Genomic DNA, 24,622 nt, shown 5'->3' on the forward strand with positions numbered 1-24,622 from the left:
TGTAGCAAATTTGTAGAAATTTAAAGACTGGTGTTCATTCTCTCTACCTTTACAGTGATGAGGTCACATAGTAGCCAACACCACTTCCTGATATTATGGTGGGTAAATGCAGAATAAGGAAATGATCCCAACGTCCTGGTAAAATGGTACTTCAACTCAGAACATAGTCTGGTCCATAGACAAGTAGGCACTGTCTTGTGTTCCACATAGTTATTAAATACCTGCATACACCATGTATCATATTAATCAGTCAGAGGCAGGCTGTTAATTATGTGAGGAGGATTCTGCCCACACACTACCATTTCTTAGAAACAGTATATACACAAACACTTAGCCTAGATAGTAGAAGTTTGATAAGAGACCTACCAGAAAGGGTTCTGGAAGCTCAAGGAGGCTGGGAGCACTTCCAGAAACGACAGTCGAGGACTTTCTGGTATTAGTGGCATTTCATCTGGAATGTAAGAGTTGGACAAGCAGACCCATCTCAGATCCAGGACATAGATACTAGAGATAGAGGCGGAAGGCCAACACTGGGCTTACAGTTATAAAGGGAGAAGCAAGGTGCAAGGCATTTGGAAATGCAGATTGGGGGTCATGGTTAATGGCTCTGAGTGGCTAAGCTGGAGAGATTTCACTTTATTCTCAAGAGAGGGCTTAAACAGGGTCCTGATGACGTTTTGTGGAGAACAGTCAGGTTACAGCCTCAGAATGCAGTTGTAGGTGAACTGCTGGAAGCAGAAGACACAATTATTTTATGTTTATTTGATAATCCCAGGTCTTTACTGATCACACAGCTATGTGGGTGGATTGAAAACTTTGGTCAGAACCATTTTTGAAGCTCAGGCATAGTCTAAGTGACTCATCCGTGAGCCCAGAATTTCTAAGCAGTTGTCACAGATAAGCTCAAAACATGCATAGTGTGAATGGGGAACTCTGCTAACAGCTCTTAAACCAGACAGCTCAGGTACAGGGCGGGCAGGCTCACGTGGGAAGCAGAAATCAAACAGCATCTGGGAAAGCTACACTCTGCACTGTTTAGTGCAGGCGCGATGCCAGCAGGGCGGGCTTGGGGCCGACTGGGCAAAGCCCACAAAGCCAGCTGGAACCAGATAGGAAAGCCCCAGAGACAGGTGAGAAGGGGAAGTCAAAATGCTGAAGGTATGAAAATCAAAACAACTTTTGAGGTGCAAAGGTGGGTTTCTCAGTAGCAATTTAAATTTGCCAAAGCGAGGAATGAAGTGTGTAGAAGCAGAAGAGGGGAATGTGATTTAGCAAAGATAAAGCAGTTGCTAAATGAACCGCTAACTACTAATGATCCCTGATTGTCACCCAGAAGCCTGGGCTGCTGCCTAGTCTGCCCACTCTCTGCCTGCCCTTGCCCCCTCCCTGCCCCCCCCCAGCCCATCCCACAACCACTCTGTTTATGGCGTGAGAACCCCTGTGGGATGCAGTCAAGTGCAGCCTGCAACTGGGCTTGGGTGTGATGCTGCAGCAGCAGGCTGTCTGGCTTGTACTGTGGCAGTGAAGTAGAGGCCGCCTGTGTCTGAAGCAGCGCCAGAAACAGCCTCTACAGAGCAGCCACCACAGGCGTGAATTTTATGAGTTCCCCATGTGCAAACTACCATTAGCCACGCATTGATTGATCCATTCCTCCCAGAGCTTCATTTCCAAACGAAAAGACAACCTTTTAGATACAACCTCTCTTGAACACTGCCTTTGCCATCCACTCCTTATATTTTAAAATCACTTCATAATGGGGGGCGGGGGGGGGGGAGAGTTGGGTTTTGTTTGTTTAAAATTTAAATGCCTGGACCTCCTCAAATTACCTGGTGAGACTCCTGGATATTTATGCTCATACAAGAAGTCTGCACTGTCTATCCACCTTTCTCAAAGGTATTTACATGGAATCTAAATAATGAATTTATAAATTAAAAAAGGTGAGGAAACAATATTCTCTCTTCACATTAGCCAAAGCTTGATACAGCATTATCTAGAAAATTAGCTTTACTATAGAGTCTCTAAGAACAGACAGAATTTTTTTTTTGATTTCTTAAAACTTGGGACTCCTGTCTTAAGAGTTTTCCTCTGAGAAATGTGTGCAATATTCATAGTTCTATTTTCTCTCAGACCTATTTATTAGGACATTATGGCTTATTCAGAGCTTGCATATATAAAATGGCAAGGATAGGTGATTTCTGTGTTTGCCCATGGTGTTTGTGTTTTTCTTTTTAAAGAGAGAAAGGTAAGGGTACTATAAACATCTAAAAAGGAAGTGACACTTAGAGCAGTGGTTTATATTATGTTTTGCTTTAACATAATGACCATCTTTTGTGGAGGAGGAGAGGTAGGAAGAAGGTTTTTTGTTTTTGTTTTTGTTTTTTCACAATTCTGGGTCTTTACTGATCAGTCAACTATGCTAATGGATTAAAAACTTCGGTCTAATGTAACTATAAGTACGAAGTATAAGGAATAAGCACTGTATTACTTAGAAGAGCATGCCTGATATGATAATGATAATTATTAAGAAATTTTAAATAATACTAACCAACTAGTGGCTTGAAACACTAGAATTTAAAGAATTCCATTGGAAGGGTAATAAGCCACTTGTTTTCCAAACTCTAGTGCTCTGGTAACTACTAGATCAATAGAATTAGTCACACATTAAATGACTTTCCTGGATTGGAGTCAGGTATTTTGTTTATTTGTTATGTTTTGTAAGCTTTTAGTTTGTTTCCTGTTGATTTCTCTTTAAAAATGGGCAGAGGGAGAATGCAAGATACAGATGAAAGTGTGAAAATATTTAGTTATAAGAGGAGCAAGTTCTGCAGTATTCATTTATGGTATAGCAGGTAATGATTCTGTAGTATGTACATACTTGAAGCTTGTTGAGAGTATATCTTCAGTATCACCCCCACAAAAATGAAATGGTAGCTATGTGATGAGATGGAGTGAGGGCTAATGTTGTTGACACAGAAGAATAGCCAGTGTAAACGTCATGCACACCTAGATGGAGAAGGGGGTCCAAAAACTTTGTTTCCATGGAGAAATACTCCCTATGTAGACAGTGCGAAGAGAAACTACCACATTCTCTTAGTCATCTACTTGCTTATCCAAGGACTAGTAACTATTATAGGCTGGCCTTTAACATGTCAACATCGCTCACCCCACCCTTTCCATTTTTGACCAGTTCCATATTTGACCAGTTTTTTCTTGCAAGCCCAAATACAAAGCCAAGAAGCCTCAGGTATACTTTTGTCAAGAGTTAATGAGTTAAAATACTGGGCCCCACAGAGTGAAGCCAATAAGGCCTAAAACCAGTTAGGAGATGAAAGCACTACATGACAATAACTAACCCCAACTTCATTATAGCTCCAACTTTGTTAGAGTACTTTCAAATTATGAAAAACCACAACCACTTGCTCCACAAACCCGAGAAAGTAATCAAATATGGTGAAAATGAGTGGTACTTTGACTTCAATAAATCACCACCCCAAAAATCTACTCTTCTCTAAAATGCTTTCATCTTCCTTTCCTTATTAATTCATCCCATTTCTATACCTTGGTAGCACATAGAAACAGTGCTCCTCCAGCTAGAGCATACACGTACTCTTACCCTCTGAGTGTGTATCTTGCCTTTAATGCACAGCTTGTCTGACTTACAGTGATGCTCTCTTTAGGTTATGGCCTGCTCCTTCATCTTGGGTATATACTTCAATAAGCTGTCTTTGGCACTTTATTTCTCTGACTTGTTCTCAAGTTTGTCTCTAACGCAAAATCAAGAGTCGATTCCTGGGCTAGTGCTAACAGCTTTAGCCCTGATGCAACTTTTTCTACAACAACTCAATAGTTAGTTGGTCATCACTTTGCAATACATAAATCTACCTTGTTAAGCCATTGTGTACCTTCACTTCTGTAGTGAAGAAAGACTGAGGTTGTAAGGAGGAAATTTACATATGTGGGCCTTACCTATTCCATGTAAACTCCAAAATATATTAACACAGAATTTGCTTAAAGGTGTTATTAATGACAGGTGAGACATGATTATTACCATAACAAAATCCAAGTATAAAATAAAATTTAATATAGTAAATTTTAGATTCCACAGTTAAAAACATGTATATGTAAGTGATAATAGGCATGTTTTTATTTTGTGCTAAATGGTTCTAATTTTCTTATTTACATAGGTTAAAATCATATAGTAATCACTAATTGGCTCTTACTAATTCTGATCATTCTATTTGCAAGTTTTTAAAGTTTTGCTGGAATAAGCAATATAAAGTAAATTATGTGCCAAAGGGGGTAGGTTGGAATTGCAAGGAAACTGGAGATATCAATGAAGGGAAGGTCACACTGATGGTTTTGGAACACTAAATGCTTGATACAATTATATAATGAACAACTTTGTAAATCACAGTGTTTTTAATAAAAATCAGTTTAAAAGAAACAAAGACTTGAGTTTGGGGACAGTAGGGAGATAGAGAAAAAAGTGAGTGAAGAAGAGAGAGAGAGAGAGAGAGAGAGAGAGAGAGAGAGAGAGAGAGAGAGAGAGATTGAGAGTCTAGCCCAATTAATGACAACTTCAAAAAGAGTGAATTTAGGATTTAGTAAGAAGGGTACAGAGGGTGAAGTTTCTGAGCACAAGAATAGGTATAGGTCAGGGTGAGCAGGAATCAATGCTACGCCTACAAGGTCATGCCAAAGTGTTCTCAGGATTTAAGTCATGGGGGAGGGGCACTTACTTGGAGTCTTGTGTTTGGGGTCATCACCTGCATTGCTTGGGGACACTTGGAATCTGTGTTTGAAGGTCACTACCGGCATTGCTTGGGGACCAGATGGTACTCAGGATTGAGCCCAAGGCCACCATATGCAGACCAAACACTCTATTGAAAGATCATGTTTTTCTGGTTTCACTGAATTCAGAGAACTGGTTTTCATCACCTGCCTATATTCTGACACTATTATGGGACATCCCAACTAGTAGCTGAGAATTACAGAAAATCAAGAAATATACACTTATTTACTGCTTCTGCCACATTGTGTTTTAATCCAAATAGCAGTGATTTTCCCCCAAAAGCTTATGTGATATCCTTGGACTGCTATGTGTTCCTCTTCTGTAAGTTTGCTCTACAATAACATGAAAACAATAACATGCAAAACAAGAATAACACTCTTACAATGAAGACTGAATTTTCAGAACCTTAAAAACTAAATAAATCCTAAGACCTATTTGGGGCTTTTTATTTGTTTGCTTTGCTTTTTACTGAGTCATGGTGAGCTACAGTTAAAGCGTTCATGTTTAAGTTTCAGTCATACAATGATTGAATACCCATCCCTCCACCAGTGTACATTTTCCACCACCAGTGTCCTAGTATCCCTCCCCCGCCCTGCCATCCGACCCCTCTCCCTACCTCTATGGCAATTTCCCTCTTACTCTCTACTTTGGGGCATTATGGTTTGCAATACAGATACTGAGAGGCCATCATGTTTGGTCCTTTATATACTTTCAACACACATCTCCCATCTCGAGTAATCCCTCCAACCATCATCAACTTAGTGATCCCTTCTCTGTCTCAGCTGCCTTCTCACCCAGTTCATAAGGCAAGCTTCCAACTGTGGAGCAGTCTTCCTGGCCCTTGTCTCTAATGTCCTTGGGTGTTGGTCCTAAGACCTATTTGGGGTGACCTTATAGGCCCTGCACCATTTGGTTCCTGCCCACTCTGGCCTCTTCTTATACTCTAAAAACTCCACCCTATGCAACATCCTTCTTCACCTGAAGATATCCCCTTATTCGTGCTCAAAGGTTGCTCCTGACAGTACTCAAAGGATCATGAGGTCCTGAGACTCCAACCTAGGGCTCACACATGCATAGCATGCACACTAGTCCCTTGAGCTATCTCTTTGGCCCTGTGCCTTGTTATTTATTCGTGTAGTTTTCTTTTTTTTTTTAAGAAATATTTTATTGAACCACCGTGAAAAAAAGGGAAAAAATACAAAGCTTTCAGGTTTAAGTCACAGTCAAATACTGATTAAACCACCATCCCTTCACCAGTGCACCCATTCCACCACCAAGAACCCCAATACACCCCCCTCCCACCCCACCCCCATCCAAGTAGCTAATGATATTCCCATTATTCTCTATATATATTGAGTACATTCCATATTTCCATACAGAACTCACTATTATTGATTGGAAATTTTCCCCAACAATCAGGCCTGCTGTATAGGCATCATCTAATAATTTCTCTTGATTGCTAAGAGTGAAGACTTTAAGTCCGCGCGGCCACGATAGCGGCCGCGCGGTTTTGGGTTTCTAATATTTTAGCTCAGTTCACAGTCAAAATGGATGGCTGCAAGGATCCACTCTGGTGCCAAAATGGGTTAGGAGACCTCAGGATCACAGTCAATAGGCGCGGAGGGTCTGCTTCTCGTGCCTCGGCTCCCGGTTCATCTCTGAGCGGAAGGCGTGCCGGGAACGCCCCCCTCGTGTAGTTTTCTTTACCTACTCTTCCATACATGTCTGCTCACTGTTCTTCAGCATGCTTACCTAAGGTGAAGTCTCCCTGCCAAATGATTTTATAGCATTTATCACAATGCCTATGTATTTCTTGATGTGATCATCTGACCAATGTATTGTTCCTCCTCTAATTATTATGTTTCTGGAACTTTTGTGCCTTATAACACAATAGACATTAAGAACACTTTTTACTGTAAAATCAAGAAAGAACTTACATCGCAAGTTAACTTTTTTAATATGGGAACTAAAAAGTATAAAATGTGGGGAGTTGGGGGAAGAATTTCAAGTCATATATAAACAAATAGATAACACTTGATAGAAATTGTAGTAAGCCAGGTTTTGTTCAAATATGTAGAATATTCTGTAACAGTATTAAGTTCTGTGAGAAGGTAAGTGATTTTATTAGGCAAGAAGGAAATACATGCTCAGTTTAACTAAGAAATACACATAGATTATTAAAAATTGATTCTTATCCTAAACTCTTGAAATAAATATTAGCTCTTATTTATTTATTTACTCTTGCTATGTTTTAAAAGTTTGATTTTCAGAAACGTGTTTAGAAATATTTTCCATATCATGACTGATGGCCATTTCAAAAATACAATTGGTTGCATTTTCCTCTCTGGTCAGGGAGTTTCCCAGCATACTTCTGTGAACCTTGAAGTGTCTCTTTTGTGCAGACAAGAGGAATTGAAGCATGAGGCTGTTCTGTAAGTTTTCCACAGACACCTCTTGAGCTAGAGGTGAGGAGAGCCCGAGCTAGAGCAGACTGTGTCCCCACTGAGCTCACATCTTGTAGGTGTCAGTCATCTCAGGGGAGAGTGAAAGGCAAGACCAGAGCTCGCTTTTCACACTCGCTACTTATACTCCTAACAAGTAGATCTTTGTAGAAATGTGTACACAAATTAAAAGGTGTCAAGGGGATGACCAGGATGTCTTTGTACTGGTCTGAAATGCCCTGAGTGTGGTTGAGAGCAAGAAAAAAGATTAGTTGGCTTTTCAAATGCCTTTCTCATAGTTATAATTCTCTCTAATGAGTGATTCATAGATAAACAACATTAATTTACTTTTCTCTTTCTTTACAGATATACGCAGTTCGATCAGTTGTTCCTAACAAAAGCAATAATGAAATAGTTCTGGTGCTACAACAATTTGATTTTAATGTAGATAAAGCAGTACAAGCCTTCGTAGATGGTAAGTATTCATGTGCCCTGAACCTGAAGATGTTAGAGCTAAATATTCTTTGCATTATGTTTTTTTTTTTAACATATCCTCCATCCTTCTCAGAGAGCCCGGCAAGCTACCGATAGTATCCCGCCCGAACAGCAGAGCCTGGGAAGCTACCTGTGGCGTATTCAATATGACAAAACAGTAACAACAAGTCTCACAATGGAAACATTACTGGTGCCCACTCGAGCAAATCGATTAACAATGGGACAACAGTGCTACAGTGCATTGAATACCAATTCTTTACAAATATTTACTTCTCATAAAAATATACATGACTTTAAAACCATATATACACATAATATATGTATTTTTTTGCATATGATACTTCTGATTAAAGATACTTCTGATCACTAAACTTAGTAACAAACAATCCAGTGACCCCATTCATAAGTTGAGTGAGAAGATGAACAGATGTTATTTTTCTAAAGATAACATATGGATGGTCAACAAGCATATAAAAAAATGCTCATCATCAGTCATAATTAGAGAAATGCAAACCAAAACAAGAATGAGATACCATCTCATACCACGAGAATAGTACATACTAAAAAATGTGGAAATTTTTTGATAGTGTTAGTAGGGTAGTGGTGAAAAAGGAACCTTCATCCACTATTGGTGGAAATGTCATCTGGTTCAACCTTCAAGGAAAGAAATATGAAGATTTTCCCCAAAAAATAGAAATAGAATTCCCGTATGATTCAGCAATACCACTTCTTGGCATCTATCACCCAAATACAAAAACATTCATTCAAAAGGATATATGCACACCTATGTTCATCTCTGTACTCAGTACAGTATCCAATATTAAAACAATCCAAATGCCCAACTACAGGTTAGTGAATCAAAAAGTTGTGGTATATATACTCAGTTGAATACTGTGCAGCTCTAAGAACAAAATCGTGCATTTTGCAGCAAAATGTAGAAACGAGAGGGCATAATACTGAATGAAGTCAGAATGAAAGGGACAGATAAAGAATGATCTGCCTCATCATATGTGAGATTGGAAGTTACACAGCAAGGTAGCAACAAAAGTCCAAAGGCAGCATAATGGGGGAACTGACCCACAAAATTGAGTTTTGAAGTGGGGGAGGTAGGGGAAAGGTGAGAGGGAGATTAGGTTCCTTGAACCCAAGGAGGGCTGAGTTCCTTGAGGGAGAGAAAAGGGTACACTGATGATGGACGTGGTTTTGGAATTACGTTCAAGAGAAACCATTATTATAGTATTACCACTGTCACTGTCACTGTCATCCCGTTGCTCATCGATTTGTTCGAGCAGGCACCAGTAACGTCTCTCATTTGTGAGACTCATTTGTTACTGTTTTTGGCATATCCAGTATGCCACAAGTAGCTTGCCAGGCTCTGCCGTGTGGGCGCTATACTCTCAGTAGCTTGCCGGGCTTTCCGAGAGGGGCGGAGGAATAAAACACGGGTTGGCTGTGTGAAAGGCGAACGCCCTACCCGCTGTGCTATCACTCCAGCCCATTTATAGTATTATAAACAAAAATAATAATAATTGTTTTTAATTATCACCTAAACAAATAAAAATTTTAAGGCAGGGGTCAGAGAAATAGTACAGCAGGTGGGGAACTTGCCTTGCACACAGCTGACCCAGGTTCGATCCCTGGTACCCCATATGGTCCCCCAGTCCCTGCCAGGAGTGATCCCTGAGTACAGAATCAGGAGTAAGCTCTGAAAATCAACGTAAGTGACCCAAAAACAAACAAACAAAAAAGACAAACTGTACCTAGTTTTTAAAGGGTATATATTATAATACTATTAATGCCATTGCCTACTGGTAGCTATTAGAATTGTCCTTTATTTGATGGTGTCAGGTGTCCTTGTGAATGAAGGATAATGCATTTCATCCTTGTGTGGAAAGTTTTCTCAGTGCTTCAGCCAGGGTAAAACTACTTGTCCTTGTGATTAGAGTCATTGAACGTTATACTTGTGCCATCTAAGAGGGTTTGTTCTTCAGTTTATATTGTTATGATTTTGAAATTACCTAATTAGGCAGAATATCAGTTCATTTTTCTCTCCCTCTAGAACTTTCTTGCTTTCTTGAAAAACAAAAGGCAAGTTTTTCAACAGCTCATTGTTAATGATATCATGAAATCTAATGTCACAGGAATATGTTTATCCTGTAAATTTTAATTATCCTTTCCTAATGAAATTAAAGTTTCATTTATAAACATAAAGCTCATTTCTGTCTTTTATTATCATTTATCTTCTGTCCAGGTATCAGTTTGTTTTGTAAATATGGAACTGAAGGACTAATCTGAAACCACCAGGGAAAATCTCTCAACACATTCTCTGTTTTACCCTACTGATACTTGATTAGTTAAGAATGGTTTGATTTATTTATTGTCCTTGAAGTAGAATAATCTTCCTAATTTTTGACACGTGTAATTTTATTTCAGCAAGGTCTTGGCATCAAGCAGTATGTTAGCATTTTGAACTCCTTGATCAAGGTGTAAGGTATCCTAATTAGGTTCAAAATGATTATCATTCAAATTAGACCTGCAGGTAGAGAGTACACAAGTTTCTGACTTTTTCCCCTGCCATACATTCCAGCAGATAACCTTTAGTCATAAGAACAAATAGGAGAGAATTTAATATTAATGTGATTGTGCAGCATGTGCTTACAGTTTGTCTCAAAATCATAAAAAATCATAAAAAACTAATTGGGGGAAAGAAATATGCACATCTTGGCTTAGTTAAACTGCCTTTTTAGGTTCCACTTGCCATTATCACTTGCAAGGAAAAAGTGTTAGCCAGGAGAAGAGGATATATACTCTGGAAACTTCCTTCACTTGAATTAAGTTCCCCACTGACTGTCCCCTGAAGAAAGTTTCTGTTACAGAGTGACTTTGATGAAATGCACAGATGCTCAGAAACTAGTAGATATCATCAGATCTTTTGTATTTCTTCTTGTCTTTCATTTTATTTTATTTTATTTGTTTATTTATTTTTTGCTTTTTGGGTCACACCCAGTGATGCTCAGGGGTTACTCCTGGCTCTACACTCAGGAATCACTCCTGGCGGTACTCAGGGGACCATGTGGGATGCTGGGAATCGAACCTGGGTCGGCCACGTGCAAGGCAAACGCCCTACCTGCTGTGGTATCGCTCCAGCCCCCACTTTTTGTCTTTTTTTGTATTTTTTCGGTATCTTTGATTTACAGCATTAGAGAATTTCAGGGGGTTATCTTTACATCTCAAATGCATACAGTACATTACTCAACATCATATTGACTATTGAATTCAACATTCCTAGTATTTTCTCCTTGCCAGCTATAAGACTTTTTATTTTAAAAAATGTATTCATTGCCATGAAACCTAATCTCATTTAGTTTCCAATAGGAAATGTCCTTAACAACCACTGAGAATCACAAATATCTGTTAGGAGTTACTTAGGAGGCACATTAAAAGCACTGTATCTATGCAGCTTTAAAAAATCTCCCAAGTAATTTCAGTATAATTAAAATTTAATAATAGCAGTTTCAAAAATCCTCTATAAACATGGTAGTTCTTCAGAATTACTCTCTAAAAGCTCATTGTCTAAATTGCAACTAGAATTTATGTCAAAACATGAAAATTAGAAGAATAATTGAATATTGCAGTTGAGAGCAGTAAGCAACTTGTCTCCTTCCTCTGATTAAAAAGAAGAGTATTTAACATTTTTTAATGTGATTTTATTTAGAAAACAAGTTTTTCTATAAGTAAGAAGTACCCTAAAGATTATTAGCCACTCGAGTGACTTACTAAAAAACCTAATGAAAATTGTTTCCTGGAGTTCTTCAAAAGAAAAATTCTGTGAACATTAATTCACTGGGAAAATTAGAGAAAGACCAGCCCAGTTAATAAAAAATCTGAATTATAGCTTACTCTTAAGTACAGACTTATTATTTCAAGTATATACAACTCAAGCCTAAAAAGAGCGAATTGGAAACTTCGAACAGATAGGGATAATTAACCTATTTAAACATCAGTCTAAGCTTTATGGCCTGCTTTTCTATCAATTACAGCAGACTCAATAATTTGTATCCTACTGATTTTAAATTTTTTGTGTAAAGATCAGCCTGAAACTCATCTCTGTTTAGCCAACATATTCTTTGTTAAGAGCTATTCCTATAAGGTGTGAAATAAAATGCTTAAAAATGTTTAAAAATAATACATTTGAGAAATACTCATTTAGAAGTACCTATTTCTATATAAAAACAACTTAGTTTTCATTACCAATAACTTATTGTTGAAATTACCTTCAACCTAGTTGGACTGAGTGAAGATCTTTGTTAGGCTATGTGGAAATGGCTATTTTTAGCTGACTGGTGGTAAAACTTTTCTTTTGCATAATTTCATAACTTAATCAGATCAGGCTTTTCCTCTGATCCCTGCAGTTCCACAAATATATGTGAATGACATTGACATAACCTGAGGCTCAACTTGTCATTTAAGGAACTTCTCCTGTTTCAAAGTGGAAGCCTTGCAAAGACCACATCACATCCCTATCCACATTGACAAGAGTAAAACCAACATATTATAATCTGCCTTTCTTACACCCTGCAAATTGTGAACATAAAAGCAGAGGCAGAAAAAGAGCAGGAATAACCCCCAATAAAGCTATGATTCACACAATTAATAATATTCAAAATCCCAACTTTGGTCTGGAAGATTATAGGTGTTTTAATTCATATAGCAAACAGAACAGTTTTAATTCTACCTGTGACAATGGCGCTATCAGAAAATTCTCCAGATATATCCCTTTTTCTCCAAGACAACATAATGATAAAAGAAAAAGAGCTCCATGGAATGAGGCTTAATATTTTGATGAAACTGAGATCATGCAGTGAATTAGGTGAAAATCTGAAAATAAAAAAGTGATACTGACATTTTATTAAGGTAGGATGTATCAAAACATGGAAACATCCCCCCAAAATTGCTACCAAGATAAAAAATGGAGCTGAATTTTATGTGGTAGTTTATTCTGTGACTATATGTTGAATATTTTTTATCTTTATCTAGGCAGTGCAATTCAAGTTCTAAAAGAATGGAATATGACAGGAAAAAAGAAGGTAAGATTAATATTGATTGAAAATTACATCTTCAATCAAAATTTCCATGATGTTGTCATTATAAAAAGGCTGCCCACACTTTATGTTGCTTCCACTGATGTTAATATGCACACCCAGAAAGCTGCCAGGTTCACGGCCCTCTGAAATGACTGGCCCTCCACTCTGATGCCTTTGTTTTCTGTTCAGCATTTTTAACTACCAGGTGTGCCTAGGAAGTTCCAGAGTATTTCTTTTTAAGTATTAAGGGAGATGAGCCAGAGAATTCAGAGGATTTAAAACATTGACTTGCCTGAACATATCCTTTAGCACAAAAGAAAAAAAAAGTGGGGGGGAGTGTTCTAAAGATGCTTGAAAAGCTCAATATATTTGCCACATGCTTTTTTCAACTTCAGGCATCTGTCCAAGGTCATCCTGAGTTCTGAGCTATAGCTTTAATCAGAGAAGGAAAGAAAATGCCCTCAAAACCTAGTAAGGAAGGTGGGGGGAAGGGGTTAAAAAAAAAAACCTAGTAAGGAAGGGAAGGCCCTGATCTCCCTGCTTGAGAGGCCTGGCAGTCGGCTCCCAGAGAGGGGGAAGGAGAACTGACTCAGCCCCATTCAGATGACTGTGTTTTCTGTCTGCTCAGTCCACTTCCAACCCACACGGGCCTTTTGCTGCCTTCACACGCCTTCCTGGTCTACGAATGTGCTCATCAGCATGTTAAGGAACAGCTCTCTTGCTCTGGGCCTGTAATCTGTTTTGTGACTCTCACAAAAAAAAAAAAAAAAAAAGTTGAGCAGCTTCTCTTTCCAGTGCCCAGCCTACCCCACTGTTTCCCTGCAAGGCCAACTTTGGGGTCTCCCAGGATATCATATGCCAGTCTGGCCAGTCTGAACTTCCCCTAGAGGAAAGGTCTCAGGCCTGAGAATAGTTTTTAAACAAAACAATAGCAGTGTATATTTTTTCATAAAACCTCGAGATTACTGAAATCATTGAAACTATCCATTACCCCCTCCTTTTGTTTTTCTCCTCTGAGTTTCATGTAGACTTTGGAGTTTGTTTAACTTTTGAATGCCACCATCTTTAACAGTCTCTGCTTATCTTTAATCATAGTTTCCCAAACTTCTGTTTGAGATGAACACCATTTGTAAGTGATTGAAAAGCAGTATTTACTCTTACATGGAAAATTTTTTTAGATGTGTGGTTTGGATCTTAATTTTTTTCTATGTGAAATAAAGAGCAGAAGCAACTGACTCATCACTGAACCTCCCTGTTAGAGGTTCAGTGGGAACATGGTTTCTCCAGCCCAGTAACTGGGAAAGGGGGTGGGAAGGTTAAGGGGCACGGTAGGGGGGGAATCTGGAGGGATGTTACTCACCCAGTAACAGCTCCTGTCTCACCTAAAGGGGGAGCCTTTACTCAGACATGATTGTGGTTTCAAAGGGAGAGAAGGGAAACAGGAAGAATTAAGAAAAAAGAAATAGTTTTGTTTTGTTATTCAACTTCCTTTGAAGAAGTAAGCTCAACTGGTACTCCCCTGTATAGCAGGCAGGACCAGGTCTGTCCAGTTACCTGTTGTGATTAAGGCCTGCACAGTAAGGGCTTGTTTAAAGTGCATTGACTATATCCCTCAGTTCAAAACCCAAGTTAACATTCATGCTATAGAGACAGCATCTTAATTTTCTACTGTCACTAAATATTGATCATTCAGGCAATGGAGAGAGGCAGTGAAACCCTATTCAGTTATGAACATTGAGGCCTAAGAAATTTCACTTGCAAAAATGCAAGTTTGTGCATTTGTTTTGGTGCCAATAAATTGATGTCTTGTAATGCTGTTCAGTTACAGCTGTTCAGTTCAGAGGCCGGCCATGCAGTTCAGGTCGAGGTGGCCCCAGATATGGCTGGCATGGTACCTCAGCTGTTTTTAGTCCTGCTTAAATATTCATAGATCTGATTATGAGTCCTGTGGCTGGCTGGGACTTCCTAGAAAGTGGCAGCAATCCCAGGAATTACCCGGCTGGTTGACACCTTTTTGATAGAGTCCCACCTTGAAATTTGGGGATCTGCCTTCTACTACCTTATTTGGCTAGGAAATTGCCTGCCTTTCCCATATCAATCCCCACTCCTGCCCCCCCCCCGTGTCTCTTCCTCCCCAGGCTATCAGAGCATTCGTTGTGCTCTTGCCTCCTTCTTTCCCTGCTTCCCAACCAGAAGTGCATGCTCTTCTCCAGTGACAGGATAACAGAATCCAGATGCTTTCAGAACAAGACATTACTATATTGTTCATCGTGTGGATTACCTCAGTTCACTCAAATACTGTCTCAGTTGTTTAAGATATTTCTTTGTAATTTTTTTCAAAAAACCTTTTTGATGAGTATGTTAGTGAGGTAACAGTTGTTTATGCAAGTTTAATGAGAAGATATGTGCAGTAATTGAGCAGTTAATAAAGACGTTTATGTTTTTACCCCTTCCCTTACAATATTGGGAAAAGAACCATGATGACATACCTCATTTTGATCTTTCAGATTCACCTTCCATGTCAAGGTGAATAATACCAACTTCCCATTTGCTTCCCATTCTAGAACAATAAGAGAAAAAGAAGCAAGTCCAAGCAGCATCAGAGTAACAAAGATGCTAAAGACAAGACAGAGCGACCGGAAGCCGGGTCCCTGCACCCAGCACCACCACAGATACAGAATGGCCACATGAATGGCTGTGAGAAGGACAGCTCATCCACTGACTCTGCCAGTGAGAAGCCAACCCTTATCTCCCGTGAGAAAAAGATCTCAATACTTGAGGAACCTTCCAAGGCTCTCCTTGGTGTCACAGGTCGGTAGTTCCTAAATTATTTAGGAAGACATCAGAGCAGAGGGAACCCTTAGGGCGGTCACAGTGCCTGAAGAGATTGTTGGAAGTGAAAGGTTGTTCTTCTCCAGTGTACATGGATTCAGTCTTCCTGCAGAGTGTGGGGTCCAGAAGGAATGTCACAGTGCCAGGAAACAGATGTTCAGTCAGAAGAGGTTGTTTTTTTTTTCCTTCCTTCCTTCCTTAAAAATCATGTTCTAAGATGTATCAGGATTATTAAGAAGATTGAAATTCCAATTTTAAGAGATTTTCTTTCTAGATAGCTTTGCTGGGAGAAGAGAGGAATAATTGATAATAAGAAAAAATGTTAGGGACCAGTATGATAATACTGTGGGTAGGACACTTGCCATGCAGGTGGCTGGCCTGGGTTTGATCCCTGGCATCCAGTATGGTCCCTTGAGTCTCACCAAGAGTGATGATCCCAGAGTGTAGAGCCAGGAGTAAGCTCTGAGCACTGCCGGATAGAGACCATACCCCCCAAAAAATATGTTATTATAGGTAGACCAAATTAAGTCCTGGTATTTTATGTGACAGAACATAACCTTCCAGGATATTTGAATTAAGGGTGTTTATTATTTTTCCTTAACTATTAATTAATCTACAGGAGACTACTGCATGGTCTTGGATATATCATTTCATCCTTAGTTTCCCATTGCGTTTCCATCAAACCAGGAAACTAATAGAATCTAGATCAATGATCTTCAATATTCTCTGACCCAGTGTTTCACTTTTATAACAAATCTGAAAAGATGATACACCTAGAAGCAATCACCAGAAAGTGAAAATATAAGAAATTCAGGAACAGCTGAAATAGACAGCCTGATAAAGGAGTCAGATGTTCACACCCACTTACAATGAATCACTTTGTACTTAAAAGAAAGAACACAGTAGTCCACTGGATTTTTGTGGTCACTGTTTCTTTAAATTTAGCAAGTGATGTCAGAGCTAAATAAGTATATTTTTATGGGCGCAAAATCACTGTAAATCCAGCTGCCACAATGCAGACTGTCACAGTTGATGGTTGTCAACTCACATATCGTGACTGCTGGTGAGGCTGCCATGTGGTTTTTCCACATGGTGGAAAACTCTTGGTAGAGTTCTGAGTGCCATGAAGTGCACTTTTTAATTTATGCAGTAGTTTGACTTTAGATTCTACATAAATCTTAGAAATCCATAGGTGAACTGTACACAAGGGTACTCTGTGTTTATGTCTAAGTTGATGAAGAGGACAAGAGATAGTTCAGCATACAAGTAATCCTTTGTTGTGCAGGATTCCTCTGATTGTAAGTCATTCAACATCCTGCAATCCACTACTTCCCCCACCCTGCCCCAAAACACACAATCATTTTGATACATTTTAAACATCCCATTAGTTTCAAAACACCTGCTCCTATGAGGCATCCCTCTGTGAGAGCACAGTACCAGAGGATTCCCAAATTTCTTCTAGTTATAAAATCCGGAGTTTATAGAGTTAGTGACTTGTAAAACTTTTCTTACATACAGAGCACTGCACAATTAAAACACAGTAGATCCCAAGTCTGTGGGTTGTCATGGCTGCGGGGGAATCACACTCTTACCCCTTTGAATAATAGGCAAAGAGTTGCCCCATCATTTCAATGACCCAGGGAGGCACCATGGGAACAGTGGTGGAGATGGGCCCACACAGTAGCGACTCTGGAAAGGACTTGGTGAGTAGACCAGAGCTGGGAGAACTTGGCTTTGCCTGTCAGCTCTCTCCATGCAGTGCTCACCTGAAGTTCTACAGTAAGCAATAAGCACCCTGCCTTGGGAGAACTCAGTCTCATGGAAGACATGGAAAGCAAAATATCAGTGAGGAAGCAGTGGAGGAAACACTAAATAATTTTCATTAATGTGACATCTTGTACTTCACTTTGAAAACACATTAGTAAATTGTTAAATGGTTCATAAAGCACTAATTTTCTTCCATAAATGTTTTACCTAATACTCCTTTATAACTGAAGGCTGTAATTCAGATAATTCTTATCACACAATGATATCTTAAAAACAAAAAAGCAACAAAATATAACCAATTTATGTTTAGAATCTGAATTTTTCAGGAATATTTAAAACCAATTTTTACTATACCCAGAATTTTGAGAATGTTTTGATTTATAACTAGGACAGGAAAAAGAAATTAAATAACTGAGTGGCAGATTCCCAACTTTACTTGTTATTGCTTTCACATGAATTACTTTCAAAATGTAATTACTCAAGTTGTTCTTTTGATATCAATCATAGACTAAAAGCCTAGCATATATATTTACTTATAATTTATACCTTCTTCCTGAAATAATTTGGGTAACTATCAAGTGTTGACATAAGAGCAATGCAATACCAAAATGCTTTACTTTATAGTGGATGGCTGCCTTGAAAGTTAAGTGCCCATCCGTGCATTCTCTGTAGTAGGGGACTTGACTTCTATAAACCTTAACATGGAGCTTTCCATGTATTGTCCTTTGTCACATAGAACCAACCTAGTACCTCCTCGATTTTGTAAGCTGAGCATGAAGAAACTGAGGCATTTCATTATTATTTGTCACTGCTTCATGCCAGATCTATGCTTCATGAAAATTTCTGTTAAGGAATAAATTATGGTAATGGAAAGAATTAGATGTTTCTGCAAAGTCAAAGGAATCCTCCTCTTAAAGTTAGTTATTAATTTTATTAGCAACTCATAGTTCTAATCCACAGTTTATAACAGTTTTGTTTTTCCTTCCCAAAGATACTGAAGGTTCAGATGTAAGGGTGATCTAGCTGTGACATATGTTACTCCATTGATCGCCAGGGTTGATTCAGCTGATCTTGCTGATTAGGCAGGTGTCCCCTTCCTCCTTTCCATGTGTGTCCCTCCTGAAGCTGCGTGCTAGCGAATAGAGGTCGGCCGTTCTTCAGTTGAGGGATGTAAGTAGCTGCGCTCCCAGCTAGAACCTTTAAACAGGCTCTCAAAGACAGTATAGGTTCATCAAGTAGTCAGTATCCCCTTTTTGTATCAAATAACTTTAAAATGTTTGTACAGTCCCTTGTAAATTCTGAGGCCTCTACGTAGGTAGCTCATGGTCAAGTATTGAGGTCTTGTACATTCTGCACTCCACTTGAGTTGTCTCTTGGAACTAAAAGAATATGAATGATCCTTTACTCTTACTGCCCCATTTTTTAGAGGTGGAAACCAAGGTCCCTCAAGATCGAGAAGCTGAGGAAACAACCCACACCTTGGGGTAACTCTCTTTGAAAAAACCCTGCCTCAAATCCTTATAATTTTATGCATATGTTGGAAGGACTCCATAACTTCTAAAAATACATATGTGATTGAAAATTTAGGGGGGAAGTAATCATAACAATGCCAGATAATAATAGTCTGTATTTCTGCTGGTTCAAAGTAAGAGCCTAAAAGAAATCTCCAGTCTGCTAGTCATGAGCATTTATCAAGCTTTCTAATAACGAACTGATTTAAGAAAGTCAGCCCTGAATGCCCAGCTGGGCAGCAGGCTGTGCACATGTGGAACGCCTGTTTTATCTTTATGTAACACCTTGACATTCAAGATCTCTCTTTTTGAAAATTTGAAACATAATCATTTTCTGGTAATGGAAAAGTTAGCTTTTGAGATATATGCAGGTGGTTCAGGGGTGTTAGTGTGACTTCCTACATGAAAAATAACCACCCAAATCATCGTCATTTCAGGCAGTAAATATAGCACGGCCGAGTGGGACAATGCTGCATGTCAGCATATAGATTAGAAGTTTAGGAGTTTGTTAAAACTTAGTGCAAAAATTACTTTTTTTATGCCTTGGAGTATTTTTTCTTATATTTCAGAATTTTAAGTAATTACTTAAATTAGACTTTTTACATAATATAATCAGGTTTTTTCGTCATTGGTCCAACTAGAAAGTTAGGCAAGAAGTAGATCAGAATTGAGTTTTACCAAAAAATAATGCCCAAAATGCCTCTATGCCTGAGGCCTCAACTAACTGTCTAGATTTGGAGACCACATCCAGCTGTGCTCAAGATATACTCCTGGCTCTGTGCTCAGGGATCACTCCTAGCAGTACTCAGGGGAAACCTTATGTAGTACCCAGGATTAAACTGGGATTGGCCTTGTGGAAGTACAACTCCTGTACTATCTCTCTGGCCACTGCTCTCGCTTAAGTAGATTGCTTATGTCTAGCAGCTGATCACCAGATGGGCCAGAATAGAAATTCAAATTCTTATATTATCTTTCTCCCACCAGCACAATTCCTTTTGCTATCTCCCATTAGATCTAACTTCCCAATGAATAGGAAAGAAGCAGAATTTGGGTCACTCACCAGCTTCACTGAGATAAACTTAGAGGCAGGTTTCTCCTTGGCTTCAGCTTCTCTTTCCAACTTCAGCAGACTTCCTTTCTGTCCTATCCTCTTATAGAACATCCTAGGAGGCCAGCTTTACTGTCACTTATTCCTTGTCTTAAACAGAAGGCTTCCTGCTGCTCTCAGTGCCCTTCTCAACCCGGACTGTTCTGCCCCGCACCAGAGAGCAGGAGCACATTCTCCATTTTGGCATGCCCGCTGGGCACAGAACCACTTTGTCAATCTCAGAGTGAAGGAGAGCAAGTGGGGGAGAAAGGGTCCTATTCCTCTTATGTCCTCTTGGATTTTGGTTTTTTTTAAGGCATAAAAACAACTCACCAGAATGTCTGACAGTAATTTCATGGTGTATGTCTCTCTATAAGATTTCTAAGCAGGCTATTTGAGATTGCTGTTGGCACTGACCTCAAGATTATATCCCTTGCTTCTCTAAACTCCATACTGGCCCACAAGATTAGAAAAGATCAATAAGAAGAAAGCAGCTTGCCTAGAACTTACATAGTAAAGCCAAATGGATACTTTCCAAGATCTCAGTGGAGCCAGCTAGCTAATGAAAGAAAGCCATGTAATATCGGGGCTAAGAACAAAGGCTTTAGCATTAGATTTGTTTGGATCAAAATCTTGGCTTTGTCACTTCCTAGGTGTGTGACCTGGGACAAATCAACCTCTATATCTCAGCATCCCCACCTGCAAAACAGAAAATTAATCTCCACTCTGTAAGATCATGGTGAGCAGAGAGGTCCATAAAGAGATTAACACAGCATCTCAGAGAAAACCCTCAAATCATTTGTTTTTCTAGCTAGTAAGAAATTTTTAAGCATCTGACTTGTGTCACAAATTCTTGAAGAAGAAACAGCACAAAAACAATTGCCACAAAAAAAAATAAAAACAATTGCCACTCTGGAGTTTACATTCTTTTTGGAGGTGGCGGGAGACTGGAGTGGAAGAGATGGACATAATAAACCAGAATACAACTTAGTTTCTGAGATAGAGAATATAATAAATGTTATAAAGGTCTCAGAGGAGATCATGGTTATTCAAGCCCATAAGATTATATCGGTCTAAACAACAAATTTTATTTAAACTTTAATTAAGGACTTTATTTGAGACTATTATAAAATTATAACCATATGTATTTACTTTTTTAAGATATAATACTTTATTAATATAGACAACAGACTTTTATATGAACTATTATATGAACACGCATCTTGAAATTCCTAGTTTAAAGCATACAGGGTACAACTTATCATTATTGTCACTCCTTAATTATTATTTCAACATCAAAATACTTGGACATAACTCTCATCTCCACTTCCAGCATCACGGTGTCAGGTAACATTACGGAGGCCTTAGGTGGGATTTTCCATGACTGCTTTGTTTCCTTTCTCTGTATGGCAAAGGTAAAAGAGAAAGAGCCAGGCACAACAGGTCATGGCATGAGGGGAAGGAATACAAAACATACAGGTATTTTTATTCCAAACCACTCACTGCAAGCCTAAAGCAAAAGCACTAAACAATTGAGTTTTGAATAACTGATGCTTTCTTTTCCACTCATACCTGTTGACTAGATTTCAGTTACAAGATCTCAGGTACTTAATTTGATGGATTGCTCAGATTACAGAGAACAAGATGCTATCCAAAAGAAGTTTAAAGATTTTGAATAGTTCTTAAGTAACCATAAAGTGCAATGAGAATTGAGCCTACTTTGGAGATTCAGTGAAACAATTCAAAACAGGTTACATCTAATATCGTTGACAACATAATCTGTTAATTTTGTTACTATAATTATTATGTATAATAATTGTTATAAATAAACCTGAAACGATTTTAATGATTTTAATGACATACCTTACAAAGGAAAACCTGGTAAGGACAATATAGGAAAACTAGATTTGTTTTCAGTTTTTTACCCTCTGATGAATTTTCATAAGATTTGAATGAAATAAGGTATTTGATAAGTTATTACAAGACAAGACTGATTCACATAAAATGTGTTTTGATCTGTTCCAAAGTAATTGGTTCCTCTGAGTATCTGTTAATTACCCTGTCATATAGAGATAGAAAGAATATGAAACTTGCAAATCAAGGTGGACAATAATTGTAATGTGATAAGCATTTCCTTGGGACCTCATTACCAGACCATTATTCTGTCACATCTTAAGAATTTTCTTGGCCAGAGTGATAGTACAGCGAGTAGAGTGCTTGACTTGCACAACCCTGACGTGGCACTCAGACATCACTCTAATCAGAAGTGATCCCTGAGCACAGAGCCAGGAGTAAGCCCTGAGCACCACTAGGTGTGGCCCAAAAACAAAACAAGAAAAGAGTTATCTTTACTACTGTCCTTATTTTTTCATTTCCTATTTATCAAACAGCTCATTGTAGTTTACAATCTCATCTCTTCAAATAAGTTTCTCCCCCCTTTTCATTTACCAATGTTGAATCTAGAGAAATTTTTGGTCTTTATTTTGCTTTTTCCTTTCAGCAATATTTAACACCATTGACCCACTATATCCTTAATATTCCTGTATTTCCTTTTGGTTTCTATGACAACCACACCCTCTACATTTTTCTCCTCAGTCTTCATTGTTTCTCTGTTTATTTCAAGGTTGTTCTTCTCTACCTAAGCTGTTAGTTGTTGAATCTCCTAGAGGCTTGGTTAATTCTGAGTTCTTTCTTATATAGTTATACTTTCCTTTCAGATCATTTCAACCATACGCTAGCTTTAATTATGTAAGCTGACTCACAAATTCATCTTTCCCATCCAGGCTATTTAGACATTTTTACTTTGACATTTCAAAGTATTTCAACCACATGCTCAAAACAAACTCATGATCTCACTTCCTGGTCTTAGCTTTCTTTAGTGTTCCTGATCTTACTATACCATCTACTCTTTTGTGCAAGCAGAAATGTAGGCTTCAGCCATGATATTCTTCCTTTCTGGTCAGTCTCATTTGAATATGTCACTAAGTCCTCCAGGTTTTCACTTCTAGTTGCTTGTATAATCCATCTGCTTCTCACTGTCTTTCCACCAAAATCACCTTTCTCTTTTACCTGTGCTGTCACAGTAATTCATCCACTCACTAGTGGACTATATCTAGCATATACTCTCTTTCCCCTCTGAATTATTCTCTGCCCTGCAATCTTTTCTAAACACAACTCTGAATTCTTAAAATCACTGAATCACTGACATCCCGTTGTTCATTGATTTGCTCAAGCGGGCACCAGTAACATCTCCATTGTGAGACTTATTGTTACTACCTTTGGCATATCGAATACTCCACGGAGAGCTTGCCAGGCTCTGCTGTGTGGGCGGGATACTCTCGTTAGCTTGCTGGGCTCTCCAAGAGAGATGGAGGAATCGAACCCGGGTCCGCCACATGCAAAGCAAATACCCTACCCACTGTGCTATCGCTCCATCCCAAATTCTTAAAATAAAGACCAAAAATCTTACCTTGACCTCCAGGTCCAGCATAGTCTGATCCCTGTATCCTACTCCTGCCTATTGTATGATATACCTGTTCTGTTCTTTCTATTCTGGTTCCTCAGTCCAGCCTGCCTATTGGTCAGGCTCAAGACAGGAACAGAAACCACATTGGATGTTTGAATGAACTGAGTTTAGCATTAATATTTGCTAACTGAAACAGTAGGTGGGGAGGAATTACTAAGTGGGCTTTACTGACTTAGTTAGGGTAACTTCTACCTCTCAGAAGGTTGGACTATAAAAGAACCAAGACTGGGCAGGCCCTTTTATACAGTTCTGAAGATCGTGTAGCTATCAGGAATGTGCAGTTTTGTGGTAGGAGACAGAAAGAGAGAACAAACTCATTGCAGTGCATTTAATAGGCAGTTCTGTAGAAGACAGATTATCATTGCTGTAGGATTCAGCTTTAACGGACCTATTCAAAGGCACTCCCTTTGGGAGGGGTGGAGGCGGGGACAGGCAGGGTATATGACTTGAGAGCATCTGGAGCTTCCCTGCAAAGTTCCTCGATCAATAATGAAGGATCAGGACCTAGGAGAGAAGGGTATTGATCCTGTCCTTATCTCCTTGCAGGGTCACTTTATTGCCCCTACTGGCATTGCTAGCATTCTGCTTGCCTGCAAAAGAGAATTGTTTACAGAAACATTTCCAGTATCACAAAGTAGACCCCAAATAAAGGTGGATTTAGAGCCAAAAGATGGATAATTGGCACTCAGTGCTGCCTCCTCACTTAAACGTTCTCTCTGCTTGCCGTGAATGTTCCTGCCTCTTCATATGATTAACTTATGTCATTTCAGGGGAGCTTACTTGTTACTTCTTTGGAAAATTCCTTTTTGATATCCGTAGATAAATTATGCTATTTATAGATTCTGAATACTATGTACTTTTGTTCATAACAATTATTAAAGTTGTAATCCTGCAGTTTGTAATTTTGCAGCACTCATACGGGCCTTTATCATGGTCTCTATTTGAATAATTAGTGATAAAAATACTTGGAGAAATGTAGGTTAATTGTTAAAAATTAAGTTGCTATATTACCTTTGTAAGAGTGTTTATGAATTTTGTGTTTCTGGGTTCAATAGGACTTACTATTTTAAGGCCTTACTAGTTGAAG

At 38.8% G+C, this 24,622-nt stretch overlaps 1 protein-coding gene across 6 annotated transcripts in view; it reads left to right on the top strand.

The window, feature by feature from the left end:
• Positions 1 to 24,622, top strand: part of SPATS2L (spermatogenesis associated serine rich 2 like) — a 202,974-nt gene that overhangs the window by 126,765 nt on the left and 51,587 nt on the right. For all 6 annotated transcript variants that reach the window (XM_055122610.1, XM_055122607.1, XM_055122608.1 and 3 more), the window contains exons 4-6: positions 7,600 to 7,708; positions 12,766 to 12,815; positions 15,377 to 15,623. In XM_055122610.1, the coding sequence (XP_054978585.1) occupies positions 7,600 to 7,708; positions 12,766 to 12,815; positions 15,377 to 15,623 (406 nt within the window). The remainder of the gene's footprint in view (positions 1 to 7,599; positions 7,709 to 12,765; positions 12,816 to 15,376; positions 15,624 to 24,622) is intronic.

The sequence above is a fragment of the Sorex araneus genome, chromosome X (assembly GCF_027595985.1).
Source record: "Sorex araneus isolate mSorAra2 chromosome X, mSorAra2.pri, whole genome shotgun sequence".
NCBI classification, from domain to species: Eukaryota; Metazoa; Chordata; class Mammalia; order Eulipotyphla; family Soricidae; genus Sorex; species Sorex araneus.